Source organism: Anarrhichthys ocellatus, unplaced genomic scaffold, assembly GCF_004355925.1.
Source record: "Anarrhichthys ocellatus isolate YVR2014 unplaced genomic scaffold, GSC_Weel_1.0 scaffold6, whole genome shotgun sequence".
Classification (NCBI taxonomy): domain Eukaryota; kingdom Metazoa; phylum Chordata; class Actinopteri; order Perciformes; family Anarhichadidae; genus Anarrhichthys; species Anarrhichthys ocellatus.
The window spans coordinates 3,434,896-3,459,621 of NW_022280036.1; the positions used below are offsets into that span (position 1 = coordinate 3,434,896).

General features: G+C 41.6%; 2 protein-coding genes across 4 annotated transcripts; one reads left to right on the forward strand and one right to left on the reverse strand.

Annotated features, from left to right (window-relative positions):
- Positions 1 to 29: 29 nt before the first annotated feature.
- plekho2 (pleckstrin homology domain containing, family O member 2) lies at positions 30 to 15,806 on the reverse strand. Of its 3 annotated transcripts, XM_031846182.1 has the most exons (8): positions 15,314 to 15,806; positions 14,038 to 14,160; positions 7,396 to 7,545; positions 6,962 to 7,084; positions 5,097 to 5,201; positions 4,881 to 4,979; positions 3,717 to 4,001; positions 30 to 3,619 (listed from the first exon to the last, which is right to left on the reverse strand). In XM_031846182.1, the coding sequence occupies exons 2-8, from the start codon at positions 14,044 to 14,046 to the stop codon at positions 2,210 to 2,212; spliced, it is 2,181 nt and encodes a 726-aa protein (XP_031702042.1). In that variant the 5' UTR covers positions 14,047 to 14,160; positions 15,314 to 15,806; the 3' UTR covers positions 30 to 2,209. The 3 variants fall into 3 exon arrangements, with proteins under 3 accessions (XP_031702042.1, XP_031702040.1, XP_031702041.1); XM_031846180.1 differs by lacking the exon at positions 14,038 to 14,160 and having other exon boundaries at positions 15,314 to 15,805; XM_031846181.1 differs by lacking the exon at positions 15,314 to 15,806 and having other exon boundaries at positions 14,038 to 15,294.
- A 1,658-nt stretch (positions 15,807 to 17,464) lies between these two features.
- Positions 17,465 to 21,893, forward strand: rwdd3 (RWD domain containing 3). Its single transcript, XM_031846664.1, has 5 exons — positions 17,465 to 17,703; positions 18,224 to 18,456; positions 18,543 to 18,785; positions 20,652 to 20,770; positions 20,984 to 21,893. The coding sequence occupies exons 1-5, from the start codon at positions 17,619 to 17,621 to the stop codon at positions 21,096 to 21,098; spliced, it is 795 nt and encodes a 264-aa protein (XP_031702524.1). The 5' UTR covers positions 17,465 to 17,618; the 3' UTR covers positions 21,099 to 21,893.
- The last annotated feature ends 2,833 nt before the right edge of the window (positions 21,894 to 24,726 follow it).

A 24,726-nucleotide genomic window follows, 5' to 3' on the forward strand; every position in this document is an offset into this window, starting at 1 on the left:
CTCCATTGAAGACACAAAACATAAACAGATAGTTTCACTTTGTTTATTTGGGCAATAGCAAATTGTATCAAACGAGTACAATATGTCAGGTTAAAACATATTCTTGCATTTTCTAAAAGGCTTGACATATTTGAAATAGTCTTAAACACTATCGTCACATCTTTTTAATAACAAATAATTGGACAGAAATAGGGACATAAGTGAAATTAAACTGTAAGAGGGGTTGGTTAGAGCCAAAAGGGCTGCTACAAGCTCTTTGTTCGGTGTTATGTACAATATCAGTATGAAAACAGTATCATTAGTAACAAAACTGGAATCAGTTTGGATTACCAGTACTTTATTTTGCTTTAATCACATGATTAGTCTGAAAATATTTATTTCAGAGAACTCCTGAGCTAGGTTGGTACATCTTTCCTCATCGACAATGAACAGCACATGCTGTAATAAAAGCATTAAGTATGTACAATATTAATTCCCTCATAAACTGCCAGCATAAACATGGTATCTGAAAATAGGAAAAAAAAGCCTATTCAATTCACAAAGAAGAGTAAACTATTAAAACAATTGTGTAATTTGGTATTAACACTTTTTAGTACTTTTTTGTTGTTGCATGTTCTCAATGTATGACAGTGCTGCTTTGTCATTATATTATTAATTCTCTAATTAACTTTCAAGTACTTGTTCTCAAAAATGACTGATATTTCACATTAAAAACAAAAAATTATATATACACAGTAGAGCGTAAAGCATTACCTTCAGCTGCAGAGAGTTAAACTATAGAAATAATTGCACTTAGTTATATGAGCAGTTATATGAACAGTTGCGTGTGCTGCATAACTATAAAAGATGAGTCATGCTGCCCAAGTTTCAGTCAATAGCGTGCTGCAAGAATGAGTCCTAATCTCCACAAGTTGATCGATGTGTCCGTTTAAAGCTGGAGTGAGGAACTTTAGTCTGCCCCCTCTGGTAGGGAGAGAAATTACACAAACACCGTTGACGCTGCTTATGACTTGGCTATGCCAGTGAGGTTTCCGCATCTCACCCGCCCCCAGGAGTGTTTGTCCTCTACGTTGATTGCTTTCTCTCTTTTTTAACTTTGATGTTGAGATGAATTGAGAAATGCCTTTTTAACAATAAATGCAAAACAATTACAAGAAAATCAATTTCTTCATATTTTTATGTCAAAATCCACTCAGCTTTTCCTCCTGTAAAACAAAAGTTGAGTGTGCTTACGTAAGCTAGTGCCAACCGAATTCAATATCATGACATCCATCCATCAATCAATCTGCAAGTTTTAGCGACAAAGGAGGTTTTGTGCGGAGCCACAGTCCTCTGTAGCTCTATATCACGCTACATTTTAAGCAAGCCCCACTTTTTAGTGGTCCAATCAGATGCGAGGATTTAATTTAAATCCCTCTTCTAACTGTTCAAATCTGTTTCCGTTTCAGTTGGGAATACGTCACAGTGCAGAAGCTAAAGACGCTCTAACTTCCGTTTCACTGGGACTTTAATCCTTCTTCTGAACGCCAAGTTTCTTTTTTATCTGCAACATCCACTCCAGAAACTTTTCTTGGACGCTTGTTACAATTATCCGCCATAGTTTCCGCCATACTCCTAGCTGCTCCTCTGTCGCTATATGCTCTTTCCCCCTTTCTGTGTTAACTCATTTGGCAAGGGCTCGAATGTCACAGATCTTCATTTATCAATTTTAACATTACAAGTGAAAAGGCTTTTAGGATGCAGATCCATTAAAGAGCAGGACAAAGTCGCTAACATTAGTCTAAACTCTGATAGAATCCAGGACCGGCCTCCACACAGATAGTACATTGTGGATGTGCTCATTGTGAATAGGGTTTCTTTTAAACCAATAACCACACAAAATAATGTGTTTAGCTGAAAGGCTATTTGAAAGACCTTGGAAGTAACTGTAGGTAGTAAGCCTGTTATCCAGACACGCTAATGATTGTGGCTTACATTGGAGCGGACAAACACCCTGTTGAATCTATTTCTTACATGTTTGGCATGTTTTTAGTTTTGGAAAGGCAATATCGAATATCACTTTTACTTCAGCCTCATGCAAATCATACAGCAGACTGTGTGGAGAAATCCAAAGCTTGACAGGCTTGCTGTGCCTATCAAAGGTTGCTAAGCTATGACTGGACAATCACTGTTCAGGAGAGGGGTTAAGCAAATCTGCTGTGACTGGCATTCACCAGCTCTTCCTGTAGCTTGAGTTGTTTGCAATTTTCAGTTTATTGACTTCTCTCAGGACATGGTCGGCCTTCTTCAGCTTCTCCATGGCCTTGGCCAGCAGATCCTCTGTCTTGCCATCCCCGTCACCTCCCCCCTGCGACTGGGACACTCTGCTCAGGAGCTCCCTCGTCTTCTCCATCTCCAGCGCCACTTCGGTCTCAAGTTTCATGACGGCGGCACCGGGGGCCCCGTCGCCACCAGCCACAGCTCTGGTATGCTGTCTCGCCTGAACACAGACTGAAGAGTCATCAGACAGCAGATCTCCGATGGAGGCTGACCTGACCTTGGTTGAGAGCTTGAGGGGCGGAGTGGGCCCTGAGCGCCGACAGGAGAAGACCTTGGGTCTAACCTGAGGCTTGGGTGGGGCCTTCTTCGGCTTTGAGCTAACGGGGATCTGAATGTCGTTCTCGCTGGTGTCAAAAACATCCAGACCGGCGTGGATTCCTCTCAACGCGGCCGTAGATGCCACCAGCATGTCTTCGCTCCCAGAGCCCTCGCTGTCATCATCTGAGTGCTGACCGCTGTCTACAGATTTCTCCTCCATCTTCTTTTTTTTCTCCCCAGGCAAGTGGCAGAGCAGCGGACTCAGGCTTAGGCTGTCGCTGACCGGGTCATTCAAAGAGACGACTACTGAGGGGACATCACTCCTGGGTAGTGCCTCTTCTGCTTGAGGAGAACTGGCTGAGGTATCTGAGGCTGTTGGCAGTAACGCAGTAGGGTCCTGTCCATCATTAATCTGCGTTACAGTTGTGTTATCGCCTGTATTTTGTGTGTCAGGCTCAACAGGTTTCTCAGGCTTTTTCTTGAGGATTAGAAGAGGACTGGTGCTCTTCCCGAGTGTCTCTGTGGGTACTTGTGGCTCATTGTCGGATGCTTTGCTTACGTCACTACCTATAGTCTCCTCTGATTCCTCTTCAGAAACCTGTCCTTCTGCGCCGGGACTCTCAGGTTCATCATCTCCGACACTAGGTGGAGCTTCTTTAGATATTGACTTGTCTGGCTCATGTGCTTCCGCAGCTGTTCCTGCCGCCTCCTCTTGACTGCCTTCTTCCTTCACCAAATTTTCGTCAGTCGTGCCTTGAACCTTTTGGTCTGGCTCCACAGCAGAATTGGATGGTTTTTTCTCTTTCAATGGAAGGGTTGGAGGGTGGGAGTTTGGCCTGGACTGTGAGGTCTCTGCAAGGTTGCTTAGGGAGCCGGTGGAGCTGGGTTTGTTGGGAGGGGTTGGCGGTGGACCTGTCTTTTTCTTGGCCTCGGGACTCTTTTCAGACATCTTCTCAGCTTTGACCTCTTCTTCTGTGGCGTCATTAACAGGTGAAGCACACGGCTTGGCTTCTTTAGATGGAGGCATTGGCGGCTTCAGAACCTTAAGAACATGTAAACCCATTTTTAGAGACCATTTTATGCAAACAGAAAGACATAAACTGCACTGTATGATAAGTGTTGTATAGCATTATACAGACCTTCTTCTCATCCTTGTCAGGTTCATCCTCAAGTGTTGAACTGCGTTTTGCCTCTTTGGTAGGGGGCATGGGAGGTTTGATGACCTTTTTCTTGGGACTGACCTCTGGCTCAGTCTGAGCCTCCTCAGCAGATTCACTGGCATTGGACGGAGGAGTTGGGGCTTTAATTGCCTCTTTGGGGGTTTCAGTGCCATCAACACTGGAATGATGGGTCCCATTAGGCATTATGGCATCCTCAAGATCGAGATCCAAACGCAGGATACCATCAGACGACACATCAGCTACCTACAGGGCAAGAAAAGATATCACGTAGACATTTAATTAAATCCAAAGCCAAGAAACCATAAATTCTCAAATAAAAGCTGTTATACAAACATAAGTGCTAGTTGCTAATTAAAGCTAAGGTGAAAAAAGGCCCGAGGAGTCATGTCATATTCACCAGTCTGCTGCATTTGAGTTTCTCTTTTTAACAGAAATACTGTTTTCATTCACAAATTCACTTCTACGTCTTTGTTTTATTTCAGTGTAAAGCTGCTATCATTGAAACTCAGCTCAGAAATTTCATAATGAAAGTCTACCAGAAAGGGAAGGGATTATGAACCCTCGAAAATCTGTACAAGTGATTTAATTAGTGATTAACAACAATATTTCTGTTAGAAAGCAATGGGAATAATGATGTGGATCATCCAGAATTGATCAAGACAACTGGTAAACATAAAGTGTGGAGTTTGTATTAACAGCAGAAGGTCGTTTTTCTAAAATGTTGTAACATATACTTAATATATATTTAGTAATAATAAATACAGTATTTTAAATATATATATATATATATATATCTCGAGCTTTGAAATTTGGAACCAAAAATATTATACTTCATGTGAGCTATGAAAATATCAATTCCGCATGAAATCACCAACGGGAACGATTTAGTTCAGATGACGCTCTTATCCAGAGCTTCTTACACACATTCACACCTACTGAGTGTGTTTGAACCGACAATGAACCCAATCATGAGAAGAACAACAAGCTCAACACAGTTGAAATTCAAATCTGGACTCATTCACTGTAGCAACAGAGCCAACCACACAGTGTCCCGTTACACACACACACACACACACACACACACACACACACACACACACACACACACACACACTCACAAACCTCTTTCATGTGTATCCTGGTCGGTGGCCGCCGGTTACGGTTCCCTTTGGGCCTCGTTCGAGTAACATGCTCTAAATTAATGCTTTCATCAACCGTCACCTGTGAAAACAGCGCTTATTGATTTGTGTTTTCACCGAATCCATTTGAGCTTTCATGGGCTCAGCGTGTATAAAAACTCAACGAGGATGTCATTGACTGAAATTACGAGACGCTTACCTCATCGAAGACTTTGTTCTTTGCTCGATTGATGCCATCAATCAGAGCTTTAATCCAGGCCTCCTTCCCCTCTGCAGTCTGAGCTTGGAACTTCACATCATGGACCTGTCAGTCACATAAAGACATGACTCGTGTCAGCTGTACAGAATCGCCATTTCAAAATAAGATTGATAAACTAAAGTAAAACTAACGCTGGCTGCTGCGCTGCTTTAAGCAAATCTTTTTTGGCACCATTCAGCCATTTAGAGCCAGAGCTGAGGAGGGTTACCCCGGAGAAACCAAGTGGCAGCCAAGTAGCTGTTCAAATCCTGGTCGGGCCCTCTCACTTCATTCACCCTGAACGGCCACAATAGACTACAAACTACCGACCGATTCAGGAACTCTGAGTTTAACAAATAGGGTGTTGTTGTCAAATGTGGAATGATGGTATTTCAACTCGGAAAACAATCTTTTGTAACGATGTTTCCCTTTTTTTTACTTCCCCTTTATTCAGAAAATTGCAGTGACAATGGACATCAAAACATTTGGTTTAGTCTCAGCTATAATACGGCTGGAAAGAACAGAAGAAATAGTAGCTCTATTGCTCAACTAAGGGTCAGAAACTTCACGGGTTGCCTTTAATGTCTCGTCTTTACCAAGGTTATTGGAATCTTATTTTTATCATCACATAACATTTAAAGAATTGTACTACTATAAGCAAAAAAAAACATTACAGATTATAGAGCCACAGCCAGAAATTGTGGATATTTCAAATGAGTAAAAGCAGCAGTATGGTACTGGTGTCTGACTCACTCCTCAGCCTGGTCACTGCATATGGACTGGGGGGGAAAAAGTGACACACACGCACAAGAGAGCAATACTGTGTGTTCGTGAAGTAAATGTAAACCTCTCTCTTTCTGTCACACGCACACACACACACACACACACACACACACACACACACACACACACACACACACAAAAGCTGTCCACATTGCAGCATTGCACATATAAACCCCTCCCTCCTGGTGATGGCAACTGTTCAGGTTGTGGAGTTGCAAAAATCTTTACACACTTCTCTTTGCACTACTACAGCTAAATTCACTAGTAAAGTCATTTTTTTTGCAATTTTAAGGACAGACTACAGGAGAGAGATGCATCAAAGATTCCGGGCTGAACTTCGAACAAGAGACATTCTGTGGTTGTGATTTCATGGGTTACATGAAGGGTAACTTTGGTATTTTTCAACCAGGACCCTAATTTCCCATGTTTTTGTGTCAAACTGACTAATAGGGACTGCAGCTGGCACCATCAATGTACATCCACTAAAAGTGCTAGTTGCCACTGAAAGCCTCTCGTTGTCATTATAAGTGTCTGACAATATTACGGAAAGAGTCTCGCTCATGGACAAGTCTCGTTCTGAAATCTCAAGAGGTGACGTATTGCCGAAAGACAACGGTGGAAAACACTACATCCGTGGTGGGAAAACGCGAGTGCTGCTGAGCAGTTTGTTGCGTTGGAGTAACATCACGGTAAACATAGTTTAGTGGTATTTAACAGATAAAAAAAGAAACAATGGCTAATGTGCATTTCCGAATTGTGGCAACACTTTGTGCAGCTTTGATATTAGCCAAAGTTTTTGCGTTGACTTGGCATCAGTGCTGACAAAAGTGTGGTAGGCAAGAACAATCAAATTTATCATCCGTTGCGGCATGCGAGAAAGTTGTCTGAAAGAATTCAAGGTGACATGCAGTGAGTAACTGACATACAAATGGTCATTTCGTGGGTGAAGTATTCCTTTTAACCAGATGGTGGGATCTCATTTTATCTCTTACTATAGCATTTACATCAAATTCTATTCTCCCCCAAAGCATCTCCCAGCTCACCTTGTTTCCAGGCTTGGGTGATCGAATCAGTATCAGTCTGTGCTTCTTCTTGAAGGGGCTCCTTAATTCATGACACTTATCATAGTTTTCCAGGTCAACCCTTTCTAAGCAGTTCTGCAGGTCCTGCAACACAAGATTATGGGCAAATTTGTTATTCCAGTTACAGGATAAAGATGACAAGATTTTAGCTTTTTGTTAATATCAACAATTTCCGTAAAGGAAGAACCCAACAACCTTCTAACAGGGACTGTATTGTCTTTGTAGCCACAGTATTCTGAACAGTTATGTGACTGAGAGCTTTCTCTGATTTTATGAAAGCAGGATAGAGTGTGACGTTCCAACAGTTACATGATTCAGTTCAGGAATATGGTGCATAATGGTGAAAGTGCTGCATTAGTTGGAAGAAACAACTTGCAGCAGAAATGGCAGCGTACCTCATTTTCATACACCACAATCTCTGTCTTCTCCACATGGACGTAGCGGTCCTTATAGCTTGTAAAGAGCCTGCCGGGGGCCTTCTTCACCCAGCCAGCCTTACCCAGGAACTTTGGCTCTTTACTCTGGGCTGGGTCCTCTTTTGCACCCTGCAATGATAAGAGGAAGGAAATCACTCTCATAGCACAGACCACAGTACGAGCAGAGTGCAGACTGTTATCACTTTCAGTTTTTCATTGTTACTAATGGCATTATACAGCATACCTGTACTAGAAAAGTATGGAATGCCATTTTATTCAATATCAAATGAATATATATGCCGATGAAATTAACTGACATAAATCCTGAAATATATAGATCAGCCGATAAATATATCAATAAATGTAGTATAAATATGTAAATGCGTCAACTTAGTTTAAGTAAATAAAACGTATTTAATGACTTCTTCCTGTTTTGACACTCATGTGTTTATGAGTTTTTGTTGTGTGATTTCCGCTAAATATATATATATATACGTATATATATCATTTATTTTCTATCAAAATAATACAACTTCCAGGTCTAAGACACGGTGATGTTCCTTTAAGTTTAAGAGGAAATGTGGCTGTGTGATCACTTTGAGTTCAGATCGAAGTTGTGCAGCCGGTGAGAAAACCCCCCAGTTCTGCTTACAATGTGATGTTATTGCAGAACTAGTTTGGTTCACTTCTTATCAGACTTTTTTCATTTCTGCCCTCTTTTCCTGAAAACACCCAGCGCCTCTGACACACCTCGCCTCTTTGGACGTTGTCCACTTTGTGCTTTCCTCTGCACATTAGCTTCCCACGTGTTTTGTCCCATCGCTATTTGCCCACAGATAGGTAGTAAGCGATGGCAGTCTGGCATCTATTTACAAAGCGGCCAAAACAAGGGCAGTGTCAGGGCATAAAAAATGAAGAGCATGACAGCAGCAGATGCTATGTAGGCAGCGCAAAACACACTCACTAGAGCGATAGATAATGAAACTGGGAGCAAATTATAAGGGACCTGAAACATTTAACATTCATAACGAAAGTGACACAGAGTGCTGCTGTATTCAACCAGTGCATGCTGCATAAACTTACAAAACAATGGCAGTGTGTTTTGGGTATGAAGTAAGATGCAAAGAATACTTAAAAAAAACAAAAAAAACTCCCAATCTTACAAAAGATTGTTGCTGTTTTTTACAGAATAGAATGTTGATGATATTCCCAGGTAAATGTAGCCACCATTGTAGTATATTGTAACTGCTGGTGAATCTAAGAAGACTACACTGTGGCTGCCAACCTCCGTGAAATATGGACTCGTGTCAGCATATCGATTCGTGGAGTAAGCGCTTTGTCAACCCAGATGCTCCTTTTTTTTCATTCACAGCCTTTGTTTCTGTTGGAGGAACTTCCACAGGATATCAATTTTTTTTTCGCGGTGGTGGGGGCGACGGAGGGGGGGGAGATTAGGTGGAAGGTCATCAAACTGTTTTTCCACTTTCACTGTAACTGTGAGTGTGTGTCTCAATGTGGTAAACAGAGCAGTGCAGCTGCTGCAAAGAAAGGAACGCCAGGCGCGGAGCAAAGACAGAGAGCCCGAAGGGCAAAAATAAAAATGTTACTACTTTGCAGAACCACTTGGAGTGACAAAATAGAGTGACAGAGTGCGATGAGGAAACGCTCGCCGCGTAAAGACGACAAAGCAGCCTCGCTGTGCAAGTGCAGGAAAGCACCGTTGGGGCACAGAAGGGCCTAGGCATGCCTCGGACACGGGTCAATGTGGTGACAAAAAACCGACAGGGCTATATGGAACACTTCAGTACAGCATTGCACTGATCAGACCCTTTACATCAGAGCAGCAGCGGAAAGTTTCCATTACTCAGGGCTCAGCTGACTATTATAGCTCCGCACTGCGATACTACACATAGCATGTTAAGGGTCTCCACTTTTGGGCTAACACAGGAAGTCTGTTCTGCTCTGAAACCTAAACCTCTACCTCAAAAAACTGTGTGCGCTCTATTAGCCGTCCTATCTGCGGTGTGGTCAACACCAAAACGTCCAAAAAAACGCCATCTTGCATTGTGCAGATTAAAAGTAATACAAAGAAGTTTTGAAGTTACAATATGCTAAAGCTACGGCACAAGCTGGGTCTTATAAGAAGAAGAGAGAGCAGGGTTTTTTGTAGAAGAGGCACACCTTAGCAAACATGTGTTTCTGATGAAGTTTTAGGTCAGGGAGCATCTGGCACTCATTGATTTTCACGCTGACCTGCCCAGCATGAAGTCACCACAAGCCTCACTGGAGCTCACACTTTACCCCCACTAACCCCTCACAACTCGGGCCGTGGGGAAGACAGCGGGGCTGGACGAATACGTTGTTTTGCTGGTATGATTAACCCGTTATTAGGCTTAAATGAAACCTGGTCAATCAAGTTATTATTCAGAATTTCTGTGACTCCCCTGTGAAGTTACACTTCCTGTTTGGTGACGTTACTGCCAGTGTTGTCACAGCCAAATGTACTGCAGTAAATTACGGGATTGTTTCCATGTGTAAGTGCTGGGTTGATCGTCCTGTCCACACCCTACAATAAGAACTTACTCGTTGCTCAGTGTTGCATTGGGATTTGAGCCAATCACTGTACACAATGTATGCATTCTAACATGCTATATATCGAAACTCTCCTGCTTACTTATTTAGTGTAAAGCTGTGACAATAAGGCCTCTGTTCTACATATCATACCACAGACCACAGGTGGTTCAAACAGCTCTGATGTGTTTGGTAACAATACGATAAATGCACTGACACACTGTTCTTTAGTTTACTGTTACATAGCATACTGTCAGTATGGAAATCCTCATAAATAACCATTAAAACACACCCCAATGCTTCTACTGGTATTTTCTTTTTTACTAAATCCAAAATAGTACTGAATTGACTTACTTATACTAACCAGACTACAATCCTTGGACTCATCTTGACTTGAAAAAGAGGTCAATGTGTTTCGCATTATAGGCCCAATCAGTACTGTCATCTGATGGTGGTACAAGAATGTTTTCACAGTTTGATTACTGGGGCAGGGAGGATATCTATTTTTATAATGCAGTCACGGCCAAGCGTGAACTTTTATGCACACGCAGCACCCACGTTCTTCCTATCACACAACCTGTTGTGTCTGAACACTATTGGCTTCACGAAAACTTATTATAAACTTATTCTGAACCGACAAATGTAAATAACGAGAGAAAAACTACATTTTATTTCCTTACTAACCATGGCATCACTCCCCCCCCCCACCCCCCCCCCAATAGGACTATGTCACGATGGGGTCCAATCACCAAACATTAAGTCTCTTCTGATTGAAATGACCATCACCATTTTTTTTCCAAGCAACGTTCCAAAACCCCAAAGACATTCAGTTTGAAAAGATATGAAAAGAGAAGCAAATCCACACATTGGAGACGCCACATTTGGCATTTATTCTTAATAAATCACTTTTTTTATACAGTTAGATTAATCGGTCATCAAACCCCTTTTCAATTCATTTTCTGTTGATCAATGAATTGACAAAGTCTCTGCTCTTTTTTTTTTTACAGAGAGAAGCCTTTTAAACAGACTGCAAAATGAATGCAACTCACCAAAAGAAGACTGAGAAAGCAATACCTGATCATGACCATGACTCACTTCCTGTTTAATGCCTATAGCACCAAATATGGTGATGGCTGGACCAACTTTGTTTTCACAAAAAAAAAAAGAAGTAAATTTCAGCCATACATAAATATTAGTGTAAATTGACCAGACTAAGGTTAGTCGCGGCATCAGCTGTTTTGTTCATGCTTCACAGTCCCAGGCTCAATCACCAGTTGTGTAGCTATCAGCTGACGGGCCATGTCCAATCACATCCATGCAGTTGTGCAGCGCGGTTACTACGGCCGGACACTCCACCATCCCCACCATCCACGTTATGTGTTGTATTTATCCTGTTCATTTAACCAAGGTTTCATGTGTGAGTTTATTAAGGCGGTATTAATCCTCCCAATGTAATTCTTTGACAGCTCCCTCATACAACGGAGCCTAATCTGCCAAATGTAACTGTATACCCATTTTCCAAAAATGGTCACTTCCTCCACAACTGTCTCTGACTGAGTCTTGGTTTTGTCTTCTTCCCTGTTCAGTCCCATGTTTGAAATGTCATTTTAGTGAAAGTAATCAACACAAAAGCTCAAGATGGTGTAATGTTTTCCATTACAGCTGTAGCAAATTTTTGAAAATGTTTTAGACCAAGTCTAAAGCACCATAGTTGAAAAACATACAATTCTAACATCGTCACTTTGGGCTCTAAGAAGGGGTGATGGCTGCTTTTACACTACTTCTCCACATTTTAAAGAGGATTTATGGATCTATTCCTCAAGAAACCAACTGAAAAGATTGCTCAACAGTGACAACAGTTGTCAGTTGCAGCCCTAATGATGTTTCTCAACAGCACAATCTTTAACATCTGCTCTGTGGTGCACATCCTTTGGAGCTCAGTGATTTTGGATGCTTCTTACTGAAACACACTGAGGAGTCGTGTACACAGGCTTCTTATAACACCTTGGCCCGGGACTACAGATGAATTATAGTCTTTCTAATCCTGGCATTCTCCTAAAATAAACTAGACTAAAGTAAGAATGTTTCAACCAGTGTTTCAACCATGCCCATCCCAGCTGTGAAAATGCTGAAACTGTCAGCTGACATTGTATATGTAGAAACAAAGAGCAGGACTTTTACTTCCAGAACCTTGAACTCAGTCGTCCCACTTTGCAACTCTGTAGGACGCAGTTGGACAGAGACATGTCCTGATATTATGAAGAATAGAGTGAGAAACATGGAGAAGCATCAATGTAGCAAACAACAGCATTACTTCACCATTTCCTTTCAATCCGAAATGAACCCCTTGTGCAATAAAAAAAAGTCGTCCAGAAGAACATTTCACTCATCTTTTCATCTTTTGAGGACTTTTTTTGTCACAAAAATTCGACAACACACACATGCATTCACTATTGAGGACTTTCTCTTTTCACAAAGGCACTTTCCCAGAAATTGTCAGCAGCGCCCCAGTGACACGATACACACACACACACAGACACACACACACACATCCATTGTGCAGCAGAGGCCTGGATAGCAGGACGATTATGAGAGAGGGCTAATTGTTTTCTGCCTGACACATAATGTGGCAGTCTGTTTCCTCTTTGCTGAATGAGTCGGGCAGACACGTCACACCATGCACTCTAGGTCAGAGGGATGGAGATAAACGGATGACTCACAGAGCTGAGACAAACGATCCATCATGGAAGGGTTTTCACGAGTGAAAGATAAAGAACATAAGGAAGAATGTGAGGTAGAGAGGAGGAAAATGGGAAATGACAAATACAAAAATCGAAAGAAACAGATAAGAGCCAAACAGCTGTCAGTGGGGAAGCCAGCCAAGTAGTTGTTCACACTAACAATCTTTTACAGTCAAACACTAGTTTCAGTTCAGCTGTAGATATTAGAGTACAATATCCAAACAACAATGTTGAAAAATATAAACTATATCTATATATTTATGTCACAGCGTGCACTTCAGACTGGAGCACGTCATACTTCTGTATAACCTGCAAACACTGATACAGGCTTCTTTTAACAAGCCGCTGACTGTTAGCCTTTCATTCCTTTACACTGCCTTCCTACGAACTACCTGTGTGCACCCTAACAATCATTGCACCAATCAAATTTCCTTAGCTGGAACCCAACATTTTTTACAATTTAACATTTCAATTTTAACGTCGGTGTGAAAGGCCGACAACAGCAAGATACATCGAGCCTCGCAGACTTCCATCAGCAGTGTTGAATGCTGACGTACTCTTGCATGTTCTACTGGATCCTTTTCAGGCAGTTTAAGTCCTTTAGACCTCGCCCATCTGCACTTTTGGAATCCCCAGCCGCACTGGACGTCTTATTATCACATCACAAAATGTCCATATATTGAGTCGGTTAAGGTTTTAAGTAAATTCATAAATCTCTTATTCACATACCCACATACCGACATTTTTCAGAATGTCATTCCTTCGTGTGCAAAGTAACTTTAAGAGAGACGGAGAAACGTTTTTTCAACTCCTCGGTATGTTCGGTACATACTGTGGAACTGACAATAAAGCTAACTTTGAGCTTTGAACTTTGAAGTAACTTTTTCTGACTAAGCTATTTTGTTTGATTCAAATGTTTCACAGGTATATTAAAAAGACGTCCCACTTCAGATTGTTGCTGGGTTACATTACAATGTTATAATGAAGATGTTTGCATGTGTTCATTTGATCTGAGGGGCTGACAGACGATGAAAAAGTCCCACCACCGTCCGCTGCACAAGAATATACTGAGACTCCAATTCTGACACAATGCCATCCACAAAACACATACTGAACTGATAAATACAAAATAACAAAAGGTTATGAAAGATGCAACTTTTTAATAGTCATCAATCAGACCTCACCACCATGACAGTGTAATGTGTATACCTGGCTGAAAGTATTTAATCACAAGCTCTATTTACAGCTTGTAGCCTTAATATGACTTCAACATTTCCTTTTGATGGAGTCACAGTCATAATTGTCTCACTGTGTTCATTAGTCGTTGCCCACACACAGCATAAAGGGAGAATGTATTCTTGCGTGCAGTTTAAATGTGGGTTGTAGCTGTTTCGTGGTTTATAGCCTTCATAGTCTGGCCTGGAGAGGGATTCTAAGAAAGTATAGACAAGTAAAAGAAGAAAGAAAAGCTGCATTTAATTATCAGATAATGGACGGTGAAGGACAGGCAGCTTTATGTGAGGGTCACTGAGGGATCAATGCTACAATCAAAGGCGTGCACAAAAAAGGTTTGCAACAAGTTCCCTGCATACTGTAGGTACACATAGTAGGCTATGTCTCCACTTCCTTTTTTTCTGTCAAGTTGGCTTCCTCAAACTGCAGCGAGGCATGCAGTTAATCAATAGCTACATGAAAGTAGCTCATGTCTGAAGTATGTAGGCTATGTTTTTAGGATCAAATGCATTCGTTCTACTCGGATATGCCACAAATCAAACGGCAAAATCTCGTAATAATCTGTTTTGTGACGAGTGCTAGTTAACACCGGTTATCTTATTGGCAACGGCAAGCCAAGCGTCCTTCATAAATATGGCAAATCACAACTTACTTTGTAATTATGAAAACAGGAAAGGTTATTAAGCCTATATTAACACTTTTACTGACATATTCGCCTATCATAGCGGATTCGCCAAAGGTACAATCTATCAAGTCAATTTCATTTGTGAAATAACTCCCTTTATGCAACCCAATCATACATGTTGAAATGCATTTCGCATACATTAAATCAAAGTTATAATAATGCCGAATGTACCAATGCACACATCTGACTAAGACGAGGTCCGTATTTCTGCTTTTATGGTCATATGTTGACTCCCACACGTTGGGTCGCATTAAAATGCAACAATTCGCTACCGTTTCTCGTGGCCTCTGACCAAAGTTGATGAAAAAGATTGACAGGTGGGCAGGTGCTCTCGTGCCAAATAACGTTGACTTAGTTGACCGCAGCGGACAGTTCGGTACCACTAAGAAATCTCAAACTAAGTTATTTCTTTACTTACTATTACTAATATCACGGAAATAGCGTTTCCAAATTGCCACCTAGTCTATTCTATGGGCCCTATCTGTTTTCTAATAACTTGGTCGCGCCCTTGCAAAGTAGTATTGTCTAACATCACACACTGAATGCATACTAAGTGTTCACTTTCACTATAAATGTCTGAAAAACTACAGCTCTACATTGCAAAGACGGTATAAACTGCATGAAAAAGCGAAGCAGCACACACGGGCGGACTGCAGTGACTACTCACATCTTCCATGATAAGGACCAAAATCCGTTATGTGAGCGTTGACTAGCCCTAAAAAGAATCCCTCGAAGTCGCCCTTTATCCTCGCCAGAAACTGTTTACTTCTCCCCCGTTGGTCGGCAGCTGACACATTTCCAACAGCGGGCGTAAAAGAAATGAAGAAAACAAGGAACCGTGCAGTTTATGACACCAAGGGTCGTCTCTCTTTTTTTCCTCTTTTGCTTCAGAGAAAAAAATAAAAAGTTCGAAGAAAAAAAAGTTTGGTTTCCGGTTGAAGTCCCTTTTACACTTCGAATCGAAAAAGTCTGCCGAGGAGGAGCAACGCGATCAGCACCGTCTGTGCATCACCCGAGAGGCATCCTAATTCAAACTCGAGCACTCGAGACATTGTTGTCTGTTTAGCCGATGCGCTTTGCATCGAGCCGTTTCATTTGTCAGCGCGATGATCAGAGCAGAAACAAAAACAGGCTGCAAAACTGCAGCATCATCTGAGATTCATAGAGAGCGGTCCTCCTCATCAGAAAGTTACTCTGGAGAAAACATGTCCGTCATTCACCAAACTTCAGAAAGGGGGGCTTTTTTCAGGAAACTTATATAGATGCTTTAAAACTATTTTGTTTTTTTAGCTTCCTTATACGCCTTTTTTTTTTTTTGGACATAGGCCTACTGGATGATAAACGTTATAGTGGCCTCTCACGTTACTACACTGAACAATTCCTGGTGGGTGTGGCTGTTCCTGGTACAGGTTGATTTTAAAACTTGCCATATAGTCTCAAAGACAAACCAAAACTTTTTCGTGATTTTTGAATTCATCAAATTGTGTATAAAACCCAAATGAATTATTTGTATGAGGCCATTGGTTACAATCGGGGATGGAAAGAGTGCTACTACCACGCTCATTTTACACTGCGCCAAGCGGCAGCAGGCTAAACCACTTGCAGTCACCTACGGACCATGTTGCACCACCGACAACTGCCAGGACAAAGAGGATTCGGTCTTACATCGTGTCTGCTGCCCTTTGGCCCTGACATCCAGCTAATGATTGATTGACTGGACAGTGAGGCAGGTGGCTGAGCAGTTGGGCTCCCACTATACGCCTCCATCAGTCCACCAGCCTCTGCATCACCAATGCTCCACGGAGTGACTCTGTGACTCCAGGCCACAACGGCCCAAGCTTTGATCTCTTACAACTCCCCTAAATAGCTGAGTAATGCACAAACAGGCTGTGTCAGATCTTAACTCTGTCACAGCCCATCTGTCAGAGTCAGGGTGGCTACCCAATGGTCGCTCTTCCTCAGCCTCTACTTCATAAGCTTAATGCTCAATTCACATCCCACTGGGCACAGTCAACTCTGCCCTCCCTCTCCACGTGATTCTCCCATGGTGAAAATCACTGATAACCCTGTGCAGTCCAAGGTGGCTGTATGGCTTTATCATCAAAGTGTAACGATCACTCTCTGGTCCATGTGTCCACTCCGCCGGAGAGATGAAGCAGAGGAGAGGAGCAAAGCTTTTAGAGACTTATCAGAGAAGACTCAAAGCTGTAATTACTGCCAAATTTTCTTGGGCTGATTTTGATACATGTTTGCCATCTCAAGCCAAAGTGTGCTTTTTTCCCCTTCTTCCTCTGCTACTCAGTGGCTACTGCAACTTCTGATGCGTTAGACATCAATGTTTTGTCAAATTGACCATATGTATGTTTTATTTTGTTTGAATCACTGATGTTGAAGCATATTTTCCAATAATTTGCCATATTTCATGGTTTAATTCACACTTGAGTATACTATTGCAAGTATACGTGTCTTAGACGTTTAGGTACATGCATAGATGCCAGTTTGGGAGATATTTTGTGTTGCTAATGTAACAGACTGTCTCATGTTTGTCGTTCTGGTGTTGAAGATATGTCCCTTGGGAGTTGCCGTCTGTTACACTAAGATGAATATAAATTAAGTTATAAGCAAAATAAGCAACAGAAGATTTCCGTTTATTTACATGTATCGGTCGTGAAAAAAAACTGCAGGGTATTTTGCGGACAACTCTAAACTCTAAATCCATAAGGGTATCGTCTATGCACACATACAATGAGTGTGTGTGTGTGTGCGTGTGCGTGTGTGAAGTGTGTTGTGCGGAACTGATGAACGTTGTATGCTGAACTACCCAGACGACTTTGAGGTGCGGACATGTGCAGCACCATATCCAGTCCTTGCTGAACCCACTGCAGTATGACATTAAATAACACAGGGCTTCATAACATGTCGCGTTTTTTTAAATGCTGTTGTGGAGAAGACATGACGTCGATTAGTAAATAATGTCTGAAGCTGCTTTTGAGGAAGTTTCCGTTTTATCCTCCATTTACTGCGGAGAAGGAGAGTTCCAGCTCATCCAGCAGTCTGGTGAGTTTACCATGTCGCTGCAAACACCGTCGTATCTGACATTTTAAGATGCAACAAACCCAACATGTCAACGTGACTTACGACCGAAAATCTTTGGCTACGAGACACGCGAAAGTGAGATTTTGCAGCCTCAGTGTTTATGTAACCAGCTGCAACCAACATTTAGTTAAATCCAAGTTTCCAAGTGACGTTACTGCTTCTATGAACATGACCAAATACATGATAAGAATGAGACAAATGTAATTGCTGTATGGTGAATGATATCACATTTCCTCAATAAAGCCTTGGCTATTCAGAACGCCTTTAATACCACATTAAAGAGGACCAAGACTGTTTTCAATCTGAGTCAGCTGTTTCTGAATAACATTAAGCATTTTAAGTTTGACTTTTAAAATGGCGTTGACAATAACGCATTCCCCTCTCTGACTTGCCATGCAGTTCAATTAAATAATGCAGGTATTAGACTTGGAACCCCCCCCAATGATTGCAGTGCTACCATATCGCTCTGTTTGCCTTCTAGCTCAGGATGGGCTCCTGGTCCAGATCAACAGCACTGTTGGAGGAGAAAGAGGGCTGGACGTGAGGCTGTTGTTCCATCTGCACCCCCACTACCCTTCCTGCCCCCCCGCCGTCTCCGTCTCCTCCACCGGTCTCTCCAGGACTCAGTGTCACAACATCAGACAGAAGCTGCTGGATCAAGCTGCAGCGTTACCGCCAGAACCAATGGTCCATCAGCTGGTGGAGTGGTTGCAGGTAAATGAGCTCACTGACTTTTATTTGTTTACATTAAAGGTATGCTCCACAAATAATAGTTTGCTCTGTGTTTAAAAAAAAAATAGCAGTGTGTGGAGGTGACGGAGAACTGCAGAGGCGGTGAAGAGGAGGAGGAGGGGAGGGAGAGAGAAAAAGAAAAAGAGAAAGAGGAGGAGTGGACGGCGGTGCTGTCGTTGGACCACATCCGATCTCGAAGTCGCTACACCGGTCTGCTGGAGCGCTGGACCCAGCAGCTGCAGCTCAGTGGGAGGTTACTACTGGGAAGAAGTATACTGGTGATTCTGCAGGGAGCCAGGCCCAGCATCAAGGTACCAACGCACATGTTTTAGTCTTCGGAACTGAACTTTCTTGTTGTGTATGTCTTGTATACAGCATGTACATACTTTATGTCTTATGAATTTAAAGATTTATTGAGTATGCCTTGGAAAACATACAGTGCATGTCAAATGGGCCGGGTATAATACTATTAAATGGACACATCTTTACTGCGTTATTGCTGTCATGCTGCGTTCACACCAAACGCGTCGCGAATTATTCGCGCGAGTAGATTACATACAAAGTCTATGCACAGACGCGATGAGACTGCCGCGGCGCGAATCTGCGATGGCTCGTCGCGATGGACTTGAATCCACGTCAAACGCCAAATCGCCCCGACGCGCGAGTTGAAATTTTTCAACTTCTGCGAAATATTCGCGTTACGCCCCGGCGCGATAGCCTATCAGCGTTGAGTTGCTCCCCCTGTCATCAGCGACGTCCTGCCGTTGCTGAATCAGAAACAATGGAGGAGAAATTAATAGCGGCGCGATTCACGCGAATGAACACTTGGTCCCCGGCGTTTTGACCGGTGGCGCGATGGACGTGAATATGCGGCGCGATGAATTCGCGACGCGTTTGGCGTGAACGCAGCATAACAAGGTAAATAAATACTGGCGAAAAATGAGACTGTGATAAATAGAAGAACAGTGCCCTCACACACGATTAATCTACATCTTATTTTCTTCATCAGAACGCAGCTAAGAGCCCAGGGTGATGTCAACAAAAACAATATTAAATTTGCTCTATTGTAAAGACAAGGAAGAGCAGCAAATGTTCACATTTGAGAAGCTAAAACAACTGAAGGTTTACATTATTGACTAATCATTGCAGCCCTGACAAAACACAGTGCAGAGGCCAAAAGAGTTCAGTATGCTGAAGTCAAGACTGTCCTCCCCACAAAACGTGAGCATCATCGTTTTTTGCAAGTGCCCCAAAACAACATCTGTTTACATTCAAGCGACAGCGCCTTCAAGTGGCCGTAGGAATTATGATTCTCCTGTCTGGAGCGAAGGAGGAAGTCATGTGATGGTATTGTAGAGTGCCAAAGGCTGCAGGGGGAGGAGATTGAGGTGAATGATTTAAAAACCAGAGAGCACTGTTCCTTCTCGTTTTCTAACTGAGAGTCAATGTTGGCTTCTTTAAACCATGACCATGATTTACAACAGCCTTATACAGAGCCTAACAGGAAGACACATTGTGGGTAAAATTAATTATTTGTTTTGTTTATTTAATAATTAACACAAATGAGCAGAATATAGAGACTATTTAATCATTTGTTTATACAGTCAGGGCCATAAGTATTTGGACTATGACACAATTTGTTTAATTTTGCCTCTTTACACAACTCCAATGGATTTGAAACTAATCAGTCAATATGTGGTTGAAGTGTAGACTTTCAGCTTTAATTCAATGGATAAAACAAAAAAATCACAATAACCGTTTAGGAATTACAGCCATTTTTACACAGTCATCCACATTTTGTCACAGTACTTATGGCCCTGACTGTAGGTATCTTAAGAAAACAGTGCATTGAAACCAAGCAGCTCATTTAGGTTCGATTGAAGTTGCTCTGTTTATCTCACGTCTGATTGTTTTTGTTCACAGACATAAGATGTTAATTCAAACATGGCTGCATCTCAACAATGTTGTGAAACAAAAACAATGAAACACTGTGTCTTCTATGAGCAGAAAGAGAAGAAAAAAAAATTAACTATAGAGCTGTAAATGTTATGCATGTTATTACCCTTATTATATATAACACTTGAGTTTAACTGCAACGTGAATGAATGCTGTGTTGTTGTTTTTTACCTCTGTGTACCTTTTTGGAGTGTATTCTGACTGTGATCATGTCTATTCAGGAGTTTTGTCGCCTTTTGAGGACGGTGAAGGTGGATGTGGATTCGTCAGGCAAGAAATGCAAAGAGAGGATGATGAAGGTTCTCACTGAAAGCCCTACGTCTTCCCCCGGTGGACATGGGTACGGATCACAGACGTTTGACTCTGATGTAGCAGAGGAATGGGAGTCTTTTTGGGCCGCGCGATCCAACGCTGGTCAACGCTGGTCAACGCTGGTCAACGCTGGTCAACGCTGGTCAACGCTGGTCAACGCTGGTCAACGCTGGTCAACGCTGGTATGCCTTCAGCTCTCATCAGTTTTCTCTCTGTGTTTCCTTCCATGTCTTTCCATCAGGCTCCAGGGTTTTGTGGTGACGAACTACGAGTCGCTCCCAGAGCTGACCGCAGCCTTCCAGGAAATCAACATGACTGATGTTTACCAGCAGATACAGCCGTCACTAAGAGACTGACGGGCACACAGCCTTTTTCTGTGGAAACAGGTGCACACAGGAAGAGAGGACTGAGTTCCAAATTAAAGCCTCCTGCTGATACCCAACTCCAACGTAACACTATAACTGTGCTGTAGCATCGGCTCAACAACGGATGCAGGAAAAAACCATGGTTTCATTATTGCTGATGTGTATTTTGACACATGATTTAATTGTCATTGATGGACTGATTGGTTTGTTTGTAATAGGTCAAGAGATCAGATACAGACTAGATTAAAGGAGAAGGGGCACATTGATCAGGATCAATCCAAGTCTCTGTGATGATTGAAGGAAATCCATATCGATGGTCATGATGAAATCCTGTCAAGAGATTTATAAGCAAGGGATCTTGTATTACGTAAACAAACAAGAGCTCTTTCAACAGCACGGATGAAAGCAATGGCTTTAGCTGTTATAATTTTGTCTGGACTGTTTGAGTGGACTGTAAATAAACTTTTCAATAATGCGAGCAGTAATTTAGTGGGGGAGAAAAAACCAGCACCAGCAGGACCCACGCTGTGTGGGACAGGGCTATGAGGTGCAGAGCCAGAATGCGGGGCAGGCTTTTGCTAATACAATTAGGAATACGCGGTCACACCCATGCAAACACTTAAAACGTTCGTTGAGCAGAAATGATCAGTTTTACAGGACGGCGTATTAGGGCCGTTGTGTGTCTGGTAGAGCAGGGTCCTCCTTCAATCAGGATCGGCGGTTAAATCCCCGGCTCCGCTAGTCCATGTCGATGTCACCTTGGGCAAGACACTGAACCCCAAGTTGCTCATGAACGAGTATGAATGATTAGATAGTCCTGATGGGCAGGTGGTACCTTGCATGGTAGCCATAGCCATCAGTGTATGAATGTGTGTGAATGTGTGAATGATGACATGTAGTGTTAAAGCGATTTGAGTGTTCGGAAGACTAGAAAGGTGCTATACAAGTACAGTCCATTTACCATTACACTTATAGGTAAATAAAATAAAAAAATGCGGGGTAGTTGGGTAATATTCCGAGAACTCTCAATGTACAACATTAAAGCAGTACATTTACGATGAAAGAACTTGTATATTTTCTGAGATTAAAGTGAGTTTATGAGAAAAAAAAATTCTGTTTCCGAGTTTCTTATTTTTTATTTTATTTTTTAAATAAACACTGATTCTAAGGTATGCTAGCTGCTGCTGTTCTTTTTCTACTTTGAACAAATCCATCTACCTTGACTTCACAAAGAAGCAGCTGTCTGACGTCACAATAATGGAAGTGCACATTGTAAATGGTAAAGCATCAACTAAACGGCAACTTAGTAGGCAAGTAGTAGTAAACAAGTAGTCCATATTTTCCTAATGCAATAAAAAAAATACATTTATCTCTGAACTTTGATCTACCGGTAATATTGGCGTGTATATATATATTGTGATGTCTTCGGGCAGTAGAAGCCACACTGTCAAAATTTCTTGCGGAATTTTCTAGTATTCAATTGTAATTCATACTAAATATGTTCCAGATATTCTCAAGTGAGGTGATGTTTTCAATTTCCCATTCTATCAGCTAAATATTGTTGTAAGAGCCATATGAGACTTAGTAAGATGTCTTATGTCATTTATGTAACAAAAATGTGGAAATGCTCCTTTAGTTGCGTTACTGACTACGTCACAGCCAACAGCCCTCAGTGGAGGTTAATCAGTCTGTGGAGCAACATAGTTTTTTGACCGTTGTGCCAACGCTGTGACAAGTCGATCAAAGAATGTTTCTTGCAACTTTATTTTGTTGAGTAAACCATTTTAAATGAAGCTACTGCCTCAAGCTTATTGCCAAACACAGCCTGTAACAGTAGTGGCAGGGGCGTCGTTAGGCCTATTTTAGCCCCCCCAAATAATTTGGCATTATTGGCTTTAAAAAAAAAAAAAAAAAAAATTATTTTGGTGATGTCATTAAATTAAACTATTGTTTCTCACATGGACAAGTTATTTATAACAACATGCTACATATGTGCGTGTGTTCTGGTTTGTATGTTTTCTCCCCTTCAAATTACATTCCAATAGCCATCATCATACTTAACGATATAAACCCCGGGCACTAGGACCTTGGGGAGGCTGCTGCGCTGGCTTTCTCACTCTACCAAGTAACGTCTCTCGTCAACGACTGCCAGGATTATAGCCAAGGAGTTTAGCTCAAAGTAAATGATGCACGGAGTGGAATTGTAAGTACAGGTAGTTACAGAATGTGGCTATCTGTAGTTAACGATTGTTACCTGCTTAAATTTAGGTTTACTTGAGGCAAATGAAAGGGAATATTGTATTTGTATAATATTGCTAGCTAGCTAGCTAGCTATTTTGTTAGAAACTGTCTCCAGTGAGCAAGAGTGTGAACGAGCGAATTCGAAATACAAGAAATAACTATCGACATCTCTCTATTCTTTGCATTAATATATCTCTCTAGTATTTAGAAACAATAATATCAGTCCCTATAGAATGCTGTTGTTTATAATCAGTTAATAGGGACGGGGTCCTATAGTGTTTTTCTCTGTACATTGCAATCCTAGTTTGACTTGATTATAGTGAATGCATTGGGTGCCTTCCATTTCAGCGCATCATACAATATTCATCATTCGATAATTAAGATGTACTTGAAATGTGTTTTATTATTTTTGTTTTTCATGTTTTTTTTTCCATTGAATGGTATATTTGACACTGAACTAGTTCATCTTTATCTCAGTGATAGTGTCCAAATGAGCATAAAATATCACTGGTATGTAAAAACTACACGGACAACAAAGTAGATGTAAATGTTGATCAAAATCTTATTCCCTTCTGCTCATAATAAAACAAGTAAACAACTCAAAAGTTGACACTGTCAGGTCCATTCTCCATCCATTGTGTGCAGTCCCTTTAAGAATTAGGATTTGGGAGTGACGCAGATATGAAAGCTAGTTTATCCGTCTTTCATTTACAAGCAGGTAAATTATTTCTCTCTTTATTTGAGAAAAGTTCATATTTGTGTTGTCAAATTTCACTATGACCCTGAAATTCTGTCTCTTGGGTTATCATATACTGAATGCAAGCAAAACTACAGAGCAAAATCACACTCTTTCTGATTGAACCAATCTATGAACTGTCTGAAACAATGAATATCCGCGGCCCCAAAAAGAATTGCCGCAAACATGCCACTCCCCTTGGGGCTAAGCCCCCCCTTTCTTGGAATCCTAGAAACGCCCCTGAGTAGTGGTAATGTGGACTATCGGACGGAGGGAAGATTGCCGCTACATTTGACAATGTCTATGGCTTGATGTTCATTTTGAGTAGTTTATCCTGCATAATAGTTAGACATCAAAATGGAAATATATATTTTGCATCTTAGAGCAGCAAATGGAGAAACTCAATCCAAGCTTGTGCACTGGTTGCACTATCACCACTAGAGGACACTGTAAGTCCACCTGCTGAACAATCACTTTCTCATGCAATACTACTGAAGATCATTCGTTGGTTGAATTGGTCAAGTTGAAGAGACTTTATTCTGAGTTTTAGAATATTTATGAATACATTTTTTAGAAGAATGTAAAAAATAAAAAGTATGGAGTTGGAAGATTTAGTACTTACTTAGCAGCTGTGGTCCACAC